At 29.1% G+C, this 13,770-nt stretch overlaps 1 protein-coding gene across 1 annotated transcript in view; it reads right to left on the bottom strand.

The window, feature by feature from the left end:
* The window catches only part of LOC108774804 (metabotropic glutamate receptor 8), a 78,174-nt gene that overhangs the window by 4,777 nt on the left and 59,627 nt on the right, over positions 1–13,770 (bottom strand). The window contains exons 8-11 of the mRNA XM_018541003.1: positions 11,625–11,780; positions 7,325–7,451; positions 6,553–6,664; positions 1,437–1,660 (exon numbers count right to left, since the gene is read on the bottom strand). Of these exons, the coding sequence (XP_018396505.1) occupies positions 1,437–1,660; positions 6,553–6,664; positions 7,325–7,451; positions 11,625–11,780 (619 nt within the window). The remainder of the gene's footprint in view (positions 1–1,436; positions 1,661–6,552; positions 6,665–7,324; positions 7,452–11,624; positions 11,781–13,770) is intronic.

Raw genomic sequence — 13,770 nt, 5'->3', positions numbered from 1 at the left:
CACATTGCTTGATAATCTTAAAGAAGACAACAAGGTTAGGTTAATAATTTTTTCAAATTCTCTACCATTACTTTTTCTCTAGATATTAAATTGTATTATAATTAACTTAAACTATAAATGATAATTTACACAAAAGTTATACAAATTTTATTATTATATATTAATCTTTTAAGCTGAATAAAAATTAAAAAGTAACTTCAAAAGTTCTATTCTTTTTTACATATCTATATATAGTGAAATGCAGAAAACCTTTCAGCTCTTTAATTAAGTAAGTTTAATAGGTCACTTATTAAGCTTTCGATTAAATTTTCGCTTCGAAAGCATCGATTTTATATCTTTTGAAGCACTCTTTTTCAATGCTAATATTCCTCGCTCAATCTTATTATATTTTCATTGAAAAAAAAAATGATTGTAAATCAAATTCATGAATCATTCTCGCATAAATTCAGAGAAAAGTTTTTTTCGTATTACTTATATTTTTAATTGATGTATAAAAATAAAAAATTTTATGGTCTATATAATCGTATTATTTGTTTTGCGATTTGCAGTAATTACAATCTATACATCTGATTAATTGTAAAATAAATTACTGCTATAATACAAGACACAGATTTTTTACCACAAACAAATGTTGAAATAAAGCATCGATTAAAGCTAAAATATTTTATTTTTTATATGCAATGTTTACATTTTTTTGTGAATTAATATTTTAAATTTTAACTTTTACATTTGATTTTATTCTTTTTCAGACAATTAAAAATAACAATCTATTTAAAATTAAAAAAATCAAACGTAAGTATGTTAAATATAGATAAGTAAAAAAATATTATATAAAACCAATTATTATACATTTATTTTATATAAATACTGTTTAATTAAATATTTATTTATTGTTTAAATAAACATTTAATTAAATATACTTTTTTATATGATATATTTTAAGATATTCCAGATTTTAGATATAACCTTATATTGAAAACTGTTTAATTACGTTTATAATTATATTAACGTTGCAAAGCAATATTTTCATCCATAACAACTGCAAGCAATAAAAAAATGTTTAAAAAAATATTAATTAATCTTTTTGACGTACACATACATTGTGTGCTATTGGACGTTATGATTCGTTACGTTATCTTTATATTGTAGACTATATCAATCAAGTGTGTTAATAATAAATTCTTTAAAAATCAACTTAAAAACGTTTTCTTTAGAAAAAATATCAAGCAAAATTATTATTTGTTGTAATAGATAAAATTTTCTTTAAAGTTACGTGTACTATAATGAAATTCTAAATTAAAATTTTATTTAAGCAAGATCCATTTATTGTTTCACTTATCTGAAAATGGATTTGCCAAAAAGTCTATTAAATTATAATAATACGATGGAGGAACATTCCGCACAAGAAACAAATGAAGAAGCAAAATGCGTCTCACCGTATGAAGACAACGGTAGTAAAGAGAGTGCTGAGGATCCCGATGGAGGCAAATATCAGCGGCACCAGCGCCCAAGGACTCGTCCAAGGTATAACCTCGGCGGTGAGCTTAATACAGCCCATCATTGTGGAATTCGGTGCATACCCGGGATTGCAGTTCTTACACGTGTCGTTGTACACATAGGCGTCCTCCCGGCAGGCAACGCAACTCCAACAGCAGGGTTCCTGGAAATTGTTAGATTCTGTTGTAATACTTGGCTTTGCCAAGCGAGGATAAATAACAATAATAACCAATCAATCATTTTTCTTGAATCATGAATAATGAATAATAAAGTAATATGCGCCCTCGCAACAGATTGTCAATATTAATTGCTAACAATCATTATTATTGAGAACTGATATTGATATAAACAACAATTGCTATTATTAATTAACGATTTTATAAGATTAAATTCTATAAATCCGTATATCCGCGTGCAGAAATTACTGAAACAATAGCTTAAAACGAAATAAAGTAGAAAAAAAGAGCTTGAGCAATTTGCTATCTTCTTAATATAAATCATGAATAAATGAAATTTTAATAACAGAAAAAATGTTTAACAAATACATATACGCGCGCAGAAGATTTATATCTGATTGTACGTATAGGACATACGAATAAGCTTATGGTTTGGGACAAGCAAATTTTCTTGGAGATGAGAAGTGACTGTTTATCGTAAAAAATTCTCGTTATTTTAACATTTAAACAATTAAAAAATGACGATGAAAATACGTTCCAACATAGCGTACAACAACGTCCAGTAGAATTCAAGGCAAATCTATTGTTTTTATGTAACTATTCGTTGAAAAATATCAAGTTGCGTTGAGATCGATGAGATCTCCATGACGTTTGTTTGAACTATCGGACAAACAGATGGGTAGGAATTATTTATGGGATTTACATAGAAAAATAAATTTGTTTTCGAGCTTAACATGCCACGCTTCCCTCCCTTATTAGCGTCAGCTTACTCTACATTACATTGTGGAATAATAAATGGTCCACGGGGATGAAACTGACGGTTTCATCGCAGTTTGGAAGTAGTTGAAGTTATTCGAGTTCGTACTAGCCCAAATAAATGCATAATTCGCCCATGAATGACAATAATAAGATTGAAAATAAAAGTACAGTAATGATATAGGAATGAATATGACTAATAAGAAAATATTTTATACCTATAACTGTATTAGGTATAACTTCACAAAGTATGCACCACACCGAATTGTTGTATTAATAATTATTAATAATCTCGTATTTCAATTAGTCTACTGTTACTAGTTGACCGATATTGATTTGTCGCGCTTCATGTATAATTTCTGAATGTTAATAACGCACTAATAGCTAATAATTCCTATTACCACAATGAGAATTCTTGTAATTATGATAACCATTACGAATTACATTATTCAAACGGTGGATTAAACTACGAGTGTGATTATGCAGAAATGGGAGAATGGCAATTACCGTTTTAATTGTCGTTACATTTATTGATAGACATCTATCAGAGAGCACACACTCCAACCGGACAGCGCAGTGCATGCAACTGGTATGTGACATGTGGAACGAGAACCAGTTATATACACTCTTACAGCAAAATTAATTAATTAAATAATTAAATCATGCTTAATGAATCGCACCTAGCGTATGTTTAATATTTCTCTTTCACTTACGTTATAGGCTAAGAATACAAAGGAATGCATTTTAATTAAGCTTGTCATGCAAGCATGCAATGTTTGTTTAGATCCGACAGTTAATGAAAGAATTTCATTAGAAATATAGTAGAATATAACAGATTAAACTGCAAAAATCGAATAAAGACCAAGTAATCGGCCATTTCGTAATTAAATAGTATATTCCATTTAAACAATTACAAAACGGGAGATTTTGTTCGATTTTTGTTATAACAATTTGACGGTAGGCTTTTCTGGCAGATTAGTTTTAATACAGACATATTTCATACCAATTTACTGCAATTTTAGGTTCAAATTTGCTGATAAATCGTTAGTATATTTTAATATATTTTGCATATTTTCTGAGAAATTTATGACTTTCTAGTTTCAGTTATAAAATTGTGCTATTTTAATCAAGAGCTACGTAAGACGGAATCTCTCCAATTAAATAAAAGATGATAAACGTCATGAATCTTTTATAATAACAAGATTTTTTAATCATCAACCGTTAATTAGGCATGGATATGATGCGATTGAGCTTTAATCTCGCATGAGGTTATTCCGGGAGCGAATTGCGGAAAAGTGATAAAAGTAATTGCGACGATGAATAGATAGCAGAAGACGGAATTTAGGGGCTTTAAATTTTCTTCCTAAAACTTAACTCTGAATAAAACTTAAGGTAAAATCGGAAGAGTTTCTCGAAAAAAGTTTCGCAGTATTTATGAAAGAAAGCTTGAGAATAGTAGTAATTTGAAAATTTTGCGAGAAATATGTGTAAGTTGATAATATAAAAAGTATAGATAGATGTAAAAAAGAAAGCAAATAATATGAAGAGCATATGGTTCGTCGATTAAGGTCACGGATGATCTTGGTTTTAAAATCCGAAAGTAAATTACACAAAAAAGATAAGTCAAGCCAGTGAAGCCAGCTGCAACGATAGACAGAAAGAAGGAAATTTAAGAAGCTTAGGTTAAAATTAAAGAGAGCAGAGAACTTAAACTTGTAGGAAATTTCTGTTATTGTAAGCGAAATCAAAGTTTAAAAGTAACGAAGCATATCGAACAAAGCGAAGTGAACGCTTTCCTTTTCACTCCTCGAAGAAATACTCTAAGAAACATAAATGGTGGATAATTTAAATTGTTGATTATTCCTAAAGTTAACATTAAAGTTCTACAAAAAGTAATTGTAATAAATGCTACAATACACAAACAAAAGCACAATTATATAGTATATTACTATGTTACATACATGTAAAAACAAAAACAATTAAAAAATCGTCACATCATTGTATTTTAGTAATATTTTTAATATTTGATTTTCTACGTTATATAAATGGCTTGCACGAATAGTAATGTTTCATTACATATGAATGATTAAAAATTGAATTGTATTTGATTTCATAATGTAGAAAAGGGAATGCTCGAGGAAATACTTCGCAAATTCTCTTTTTTACATTTTTCTGTAAGGAAGCTAATTAGTCGTCGTGGCTCTGTAATAAGTTCAATAATAACTTATAGGTTATAGCAATTCTCTACGTATATTTATTGTTTGTTCAATATTAATTAAGAAAAATATAACCAATTGGGGTTATTTTTAATCATTATAGAGTTTTAGGGGCAAGCAGTTGTTAATTTGAAGAAAATTTTATGAGTATGTTATTAATTTTTGATGATGAAACGAGATACTTTAAACATTCATGAGCCTCGTTTAGGAATATATTCCAAATACATTTAGGAACATATCATAAGAATTATGTTCCAAGAGATTTAATTACTAGAAAACGTTGTTTATTAGCAAATACAGCTTAAATATATATTCTGATAACGCAGATTTATAGTTTTTAGATTATAATTAAATTATATATTAAAATAAAGTAATACAATAAATTCAAAACTTTTAGTTTTATTACTTAAAAAAATAGATTTAAAATTATAAAATAAACATATTATTTTAACAAATAAAAGAAGATAAAAGAAATAGAAATAAAAAATAAATATTTGAATTTTTTTTGAAAATTTCTTTTTTACAAAACATATTTTTCCATGATTATAAATAATCACATTATACAACGCTCGTAGATTGTTATAAATGCATTCTTATATAATTATCATTTTTAATACGTGTTGTTCATAATTTATTTGTTTATTCTGAAATATTTTTAAATCTATAACAATCGAGAATTGGAATTTTATGTAAATTTTTTATTTAAAATTACAAATTGTATTAAAAAATGACAGAATATCCCGTTGAATAAAAAATAATATGTATAAAATCCGTAGTGTAATTACTATTGCATTATCTATGTGATTATACAGCTTACATCCAAAGAGAGTTCTGTGAAAATTCGAGAATACAAAAATGCTCACATCTGGGATTAAACTCACGGGATTGGACCGCAATTACAAATCTGCTTTAACTTGCATGAAATTTTAACCGTCCGAAAGACAAGGAATAAGAATAAGCAGAGGAGAAACATATAGTAGCAGAAATCGTCCGCGTTCTCTTTATTAAATGTAACTTGCATATCACGAGAGTCTGTGGAAATTACACAATTGAATTCCTCGTGGGGTTTGAGTCAAAATGTGCATCAGAATTTAATTATACAAATAGCGCAAGATAAGCTGAATTATCGCTGAGGTAGCGTCATAATTTTATTAGTTTCATTATATTGAAGCAAATTCAATTAACAAGTTGGTATTTTGTTCTCCATGTATTCTGTATTGTATTATTCGCTCTAGTAATATAATATAAATTATAAATTATGTCAATTATAATATAAAATGAAAGAGGTAGAGAAAAAGAGAATGATGTATAAAAGAAATTATATATTAAATGACATTAATCTTGATGCATCAATAAGTTCCGCAATGGAATTAAAATAAGATTTAAAAAATTTGCATTAACACTGAGTGTAAATGAAATTAAAAAAAGAAGTTGTAAACAAACTTCAGTGCCAATAGTCCAATATCATATCGATAGTCTAAATGCAATAAGAATTAATAAGGTTATTGAAATGGACTGTTAATCAATGCTTATTAATCAATCTATACCTTACCCATTTAACAGCTTTAGTTGACAATTTACTCGCTAAATGTTCTACTTGAAAGCTGACAGACATATGTTATATGTTATTTTATGATATAACATATATACATATACTGAAATAGTATTAATATTTATTTTTAGAACATGCCAATTTTCCATTACCTACCTTGTTTAATATTCGCATTTAATATTATTACTTTGCATTTAATCGCTATTACTCGCTTTAATCTCTCATTAATACTCGTTTGTTCTCTCATTATTAGATAGATCAATAGATCTTTTGTGAACATTCTATCAGCTAATAGAACCACATAGCACTCAGCGGTTCTGGTTATCCTCTCTCAGACTTTACAGTGTGCACTTACTACAAAATTGCGGACGTGTCCCATCGGGCAGTTATCGCTGCACATACTACGTGGAATGTGAAGCTCGCCGACTCCGGTCGCCCATCGTGTCATATTGATGTCCAGAGAGAGCCTGAGGGAGTAAATTAACCTTTAATTAGCAATCTGGGCGCTACAGTGATTTCATCATTGAATTGTTACACTGAAAGCACTGTCGAAGGAAAATACTGTGCAAACAAAGCCAATTTTTATAAAGGATTCTGCACGAAAAGATTAAAAATACACAAATCATGAACTGAATATTTTATCTTATCTCGTATACTTTTTACATGTAACTTTTTGTGTTACTTTTACGTATTACTTTTTTATGTATTATTTTTTACGTACTTTTTTTATTTTACAAGAATGTAACGAGTTGTTACAAGGCTATACGTTATCAATAAGGAAATATAATATTTATAAAGGTTAATGTAAGTACAATATTTCAGCTGATTAATAAAAAATACAAATCATTATTTTTGTGTGTATTCAAGATTGAATAAAATAATTACTAAGAATATTTTCAATAAAAATATAAAATATAAATTATATGTGCAAATATTTTTGATAAATATATTTTAATTTGTTTCGAAATGTTGAAGAACGTTTGAACCTTAGAAATTTTAACGTAACAACTTGATTTACATCAACGTTTCAATTGGAGTATCTAGTAGTATACTATGTGAAATATTATTAAAAGAGTTAAAGTTTGAGGAATCCCATTTGAATCAATGAATACTCGAAATCGACTTACTCTTCCTTCCATATGCCAATAAGGATATAGTCGAAACGACCCTCGTCCTTTCTTTGATATTGATAGATGTTGTAGAATCCGTAAGCGTCTCCATCAGAATTAAATTTAATTTCAGTGTTTTGGCGACCTAAAACAAAATAAGAACGTTAACTTGATAACTTAAAACTACAATAGTTACGCGATTGTAGAATATAGCATGTAGAATATATGCTTAAAATTTTTAAAGGTTTGTTATGTTTTTTAACTTAAATATTACTGTCAATTTCAGTTGCATAATCCCAAACATTATCATGGATGTAATAAAAATATTGTAAAAATAATATTTTATTAATAAAGATATAATAACACTTAAAAAAATAATAGCAAATTAAAAATAACAAAGAATGAAATTAGCAAGTAATTTGAGAAAAAAAAAATCAAAAAAGAATTAATTTTAAATATTTAAAGTCACTGAAAACTAAACTAAATTGAACTAAAATTAATAATATATAATATAATAATTAAAAGAGATAAATATAAAAAAATTAAAAAGTAAAATATGGAATTTTATTAATAATATAATTTAAAAGAGTATAAGAGATAAAAACATGTTGGTCAATGTGAGATCGAAAATTTGGATATTTTGTCTGCGGAATGTATGCCAGCTATTTCACGCGGGAATTATGGTTTATTTATAGAACATTGTTAGAAGAAGATCCTGGCACAGCTTCTTTTCGTCCTTGTTAGAGTCTGTCCTCTTTTCTCAGTTTATCTCTCCACTTTCATCATAATAATTCGATGCCGGCACCGACAACGCAGACCAGCAAGTACAAGCGGATATACAGGATGTATACAAAGTGTTATTTCAAAGCACATTATCAATGTGAAAAAATACAGACGGTATAAGAAAGCTCACGAAAAAAATAGGTTACACTGGGGCGAAATTGAAGGAAAATAGTAATTTTGTCCGCAAGAGCAAAGAAAATTATGAGCAAGGAGGAGCACTAGGAAGATAAAAATCGCGAAGCAAAAGCACAGTCGGGTATCGTGGTAAGATACGAAGAAGATATTAAAGTCGCGGCAATAATGTAGCAATATATCTTCTCGCCATGATCTTCAACGTTATGCAAACCTGAAATTCTGATGTTTCCGAGTGGAGCTAAATCTTTCATTTTAAGGCTTTTGATTACTTTTTATATTAGTAAAACGAAGAAAATGAGTTTGAAATTAAATGAAATAAAACAAAAATAAACAAAAATAAAAATATATATATAATAAGAAACAGGATTACGTAACAAATATAAAAAGAACTTTAATACCTCTATCTAGTAAAATTAATTGTTCTTTAATAACATTACAATAATTTGGATATAATCGTGAATGAAAAAAAGTATGTGGTATATAAATCTAACTTATACGTATTAAAATTATTAAAAAAATATACATTTTAATTTAAAATTAGAAATTTACAAGCACGATATAGAAAAATTGAGGATAAAAATCAACAGAAAAGAATATCTCACAATTTCAGTTTATTCGATAAGCTTATTACCCGTTTCATCAGAACTAATGGGAACGCACAAAAAAGGATACTTCTCGCTAGTCCATTAAGTTATTATTATTGCACTTTTTTTCCAACAAAGAGAAGCTCATGGCAATGGAAGTTACGAGGTGCGTTTAGTTGAGTGAAATTCGCCTGGAAGTTCATCCGTTTTCTCATAGTATCGGAGTTTACATAGAAATGTGAATATAAAGGTGAATGCAAGGTGCAAACAGGTGCAGGATTGTCAGGGTTGGTAAATAAGTTTGACAAAGGAAAATACGAATACATTGTTATTCCGCGCACGTAAGCGCTCCAGATTTGTGCTGTGAGAACTCGTCGGCAAAACAAGTTCGCGGCGTTTGTGCCAAGTTATCGTTATCGTTATCGTTGCAGCAAAGCCAGCGTATCGATTGTACCGGGAAATTATGTTTCGCTTACCGTGGATTATCAATAAGCCGTGGACTATGAATAAGCGCGAGATTTCTAATGTGAATTTGAATATGATCGAATATGATCCGAGCGACAAGCTTTATTCATTTGCGTTATTCAGGCAAACACGTCGGAAGTGTTTTCAAAAAACTTTCATTTTTAATTTATTTAATTAAACGAAATTGCCATGCGCGTAGTCAAATAAATAATTTATCGATTTGCGCATTTCACATTATCTAAATAACCATTGTTTATTCGCATTTCTTAGTATCGATATGAATAAGCGAACAATTACTTTCATACAGATATACACTTAATAAAAAAATTGATTTTTCCCTAACTTATTCTTAAAAAAAAAAAGTGATTTATTCCTAATAAAGAAGTAAATAAAACGATAATCAAGAGTTACAAAAAAGAACGATAAAAAAGTAATAGCGAATGGAATTTTTCGTTCTCAATTCGCGGTAAGTGTTATATGCCAGTTTATCTGCGAAAATGTTACAGTGAGAAATGAGAGAGTTTGAGATGCATAGCTTTTTCCTTCCGAACGTTAAACAACTGAGAACGCGAAATAAAAGAGAGAGAGAGAGAGAGAGAGAGAGAGAGAGAGAGAGAGCCAGATAACGCCGAAGTTTAAACGAACTCTTTTCAACGTTATATACAGCTACGGTTATAAAGTTTCCTTTCACAAAATCCAATTATCGAAAACAATCTACTAATATAAATACGAAGTTCATTGTCTTTATTTGCGGCTTATATGCGTGGTATTCGATGCACGTTGGATTCGTATATTGCATATCGCGCAGTAAAGCAAATAATTAAGTATTATCGAACGAACCATTCCAACTGTTTCTACGATAATTGATATTTTTATTTCTGTTATTGCATTCTGTCTGCAGATTAGTTCTCCAATAGTATTATATAAACAAATCATATTAGGTATCTTCATTGAAATATATTGTCCCGCGTGTGTGTATCAAAAAAACTTGTTTAATAAGATTTCATCTAAGAATGTTTATAAAATAAATAAATAAATTGATATACTTATACAAGTATATTATGATATATTATCGTTATATTGTAGAGGTATATATTCATATATACATATATTATCTATATAAGGAAATTTCTCTTGACTATATATATTTGTCAAATGCAACTTATAGTAAATTCGGTTGGACGCACTTGTGAACACTGAAACTGTTGATTTATTATAATTTATATGTAAAAGTAAAAAAAATGTAAATATTTCGGATTATGAAATTTTAATATAACAGCACGATAAAATGTATTAAGTATTTTATGGTTTAATCAGTTTTTATATTTGTATTAAACACATATTTTTATCTATTTGTATACGATAGTTTTATGAGTGCGTCCGATTAAATTCGTTATTAAAAAAAAATACCTTTTTATTTCATTTAAATAATCTAGCATTTTATATAAATAAAATTAAAGTTTGCGCAAAAAATATTGGATTTAGATTAAGCGAAGAATAAATGTCTTCTAGTGCTGGACGTACACTGGTTTCAGATATTCTTCAGTTTATCTTAAAGATTATCCTTCATTTATACCGCTAATATTGATAAATGGGGGTTATTTGAGGTAAGATATTCTGACACGAACTAACATCCTGATAGCGCAAATGGGGATTAAAAGCGGACAAAAGCGTAAGAGCGCGGGTTTGAAAGATGAGATCGCGATGTTATGAAATTATTGGAAAAGCTAGGGAAAAGAGGGAAGTTTGAACGTTATGCAATATCGTTACGATAAATCTGATACGCGAACGGGAGATGGCCGGTTGAGATAATCGCATTGCCATTTGATAGTGCTCCGTAACGAGGGGGCAGTCTTAATTGTGTCGCAGAGTCCACTGACGTGAAAGTGTTACGTGCTGTTAAATCGGGGAAAGTGTTTTAATTGCAATATCGATGAGGCGTCGAGATTGCCACCCTCTGACGTCACTGATAGATCGCTACACTACGCGGAATGATGAAATTGCAGTTCAGCATACGCGGAATTCTCGCGGATATAATTGATCGATGTGTCCAAGCCTCTCGATATAACAACTTTTTTTCACATTCGACATATGGAAAATGTACTGACAAGAATTTGATCAATTAATCAATGCCGCATTGTGTTCCACAAACGCGTCACAAATGTTCCTATACAACATTCAATAATTCGAATCCACAGGTATTATAATAAGAAATGCAACTAGAGCTTCAAGTAAAAGTTATATATTTGTTATACGTTCCTTGCGCCAGAGCTTTGAAATTATACTTGAAAGTTAAATTAAGTGTTAAATTAAAAATTACGTCGAAAGAAAAGCTGCTTCGCGTAACTTACCGATGAAGCTAACGTTATGAATGTGTTGAAGGAGCCGTGGACCATCTGGTGCTGGTACAAGCGATTCGCAGAGATAATGCGACGTACCCAAATTATTTACGCACTCTTCCTCGATAACATTGTGAACACCGTGTGCCATGGCGTAAACTGCATCCACTGTAAATAATATGATAACATTCTATTTTAGCGCAAGGTTCTAATAAACGCATATTATTTATCTAATCTTGAGAGGTTCCTAAAGAAGCATTGTTTCAAGTAGCAAGCTGTAGACATTGTGACTTCAATAGGTAGTCATTTCAGATTATTAATTAACGTCACGTTACTTATTTAAGATGTAATAATGACGTGATTTATTTATCCATTCTATGACTGTTTACAACGTCATTCATTTATATTGTTAATAATACGAAAATAATGACACATTAGATTAGTACAAAAGTTTGTGCCCTATCATTCGAAATTAATCGGGCATGAACTTTTGCATTAATTTAATATTTTTAACGTTGGTGACATTGTGAGGTTATCTCAAATCCACGTTATTTTTACAATGATACGATGCTAAATTCGTCAAGAATGATTAATGATATCAAATAGACATCTTGCTATTTGATGTGTATTCTAATTTAATTAAATGTATCTGTTTTTTCTAAGGGAGGAAATTTTCGTCTGTAAATAATCCAACAATGTGAAAAAAAATCACAAATCTATCATAAAAAAAGGATGGTAACTTGCTAGTATAGAAGAACAAGGAATTTCTCATTTATGTCCGAGAATCCTTGAAAAATAGAGCGAATATGTTTCTAGATATTAAATCAAATATTTATATATGTCTTGCTTCTACAATCTTATTTATCTTACTTGTTACGATAGAATACGATTCAAATTTTTATTCAACTTGTTTAAAGAAACACTTCTTCACAATCTGACAAGTTTTATTGTTTGATGCATCTCGAAGATTTGTTCTACAATAGCAAACATTCATTATTTATTTATTCATGAATAAAGAAAATGTCAAACACAAGTTGTTACTTGTGGAAAAGATGTTTGGCAGTTAATACGATTTATAAGATTTATCTACCATCGTGATGCACTTGAAAGTAAAGAGTTTCCGATCGTTTCGCGCTTAACAAGATTCCGTCATTTATCTCACGAAAGAATAAGAAAAGTAAGAGAGAGGGAGAGAAAGAGTATAAAAGCGCGGTATATTTGGGAAAACCGTGATGGTTGATTTTGCGCAACTTTTCACGCGCCATTAGATGTGTTTGTTAACTCAAAAACTATAGTCGAGGAAAATTGTTTCGTTCGGTTTGTCACCGTTTCCTTCCTTTCCATTTGTCGTGGCTTCACCTCGCGAAAGTTTGTTCGCAAAAGTTTATTCGGAAAGTATACAATTTAATGGAACATGGAGTACAGTCAACTGCAATTAATTGCAAACACTGACAAATGCTTACGGACAAACGATAGTAATCTGGGATTAATTGTGTGAATATTATATATGTATATTTTAATTTTACGTTCTTTTGTTTGTTTAAATTAAAATAAATATAAGTAACAAGGCTCAATAAAAATAAATAATGATAGACGAAGGGCTACGAGCCTAATAAATTTGTTAAATTTAACAAAAATAAATATAAATATTAAATTCGTTTAATTTAACAAAATATAAAACCCCGTTATTTAAATTTATTAATTTATTAATTAGATTTATTTATGCATGAAACATACATGTATTGAATATAGTCCACGATCATTGAAAAATATTTAAAAAGTTCTAAGACAGATAATGTTAATTATTAATTAAGGAAAATAAAAAATTAAAAAATATAAAATCTCACAACATATATTATATATTATATTCATTGCACGTACATGGTGTGGGACAGAGAGATAATTTTATATGATAAATATACGCGGTATGTTATTGCTCTATGATAATACTAGACCGCAGGTTACAAAACAAACCGTTAAGAATTAGTACAAATGCGAAATTCTCCGATGTTCTCCTAATTCTTCTTCAACAGATTTATTTAAGTATTTAAATAGCTTTTTAAATAAAAAAATATTTTAAACAGAAAGTGACCTAAAAAGTGTGTTGTGCGTTCAACGAATTTCTTGCATCTCACTCTTCCAATTTCTATGTGAAAGG

This window comes from Cyphomyrmex costatus, unplaced genomic scaffold (genome assembly GCF_001594065.2).
Source record: "Cyphomyrmex costatus isolate MS0001 unplaced genomic scaffold, Ccosl1.0 scaffold275, whole genome shotgun sequence".
In the NCBI taxonomy this organism is placed as follows: Eukaryota; Metazoa; Arthropoda; class Insecta; order Hymenoptera; family Formicidae; genus Cyphomyrmex; species Cyphomyrmex costatus.
This window is presented reverse-complemented; position numbering and strand designations above follow the sequence as displayed.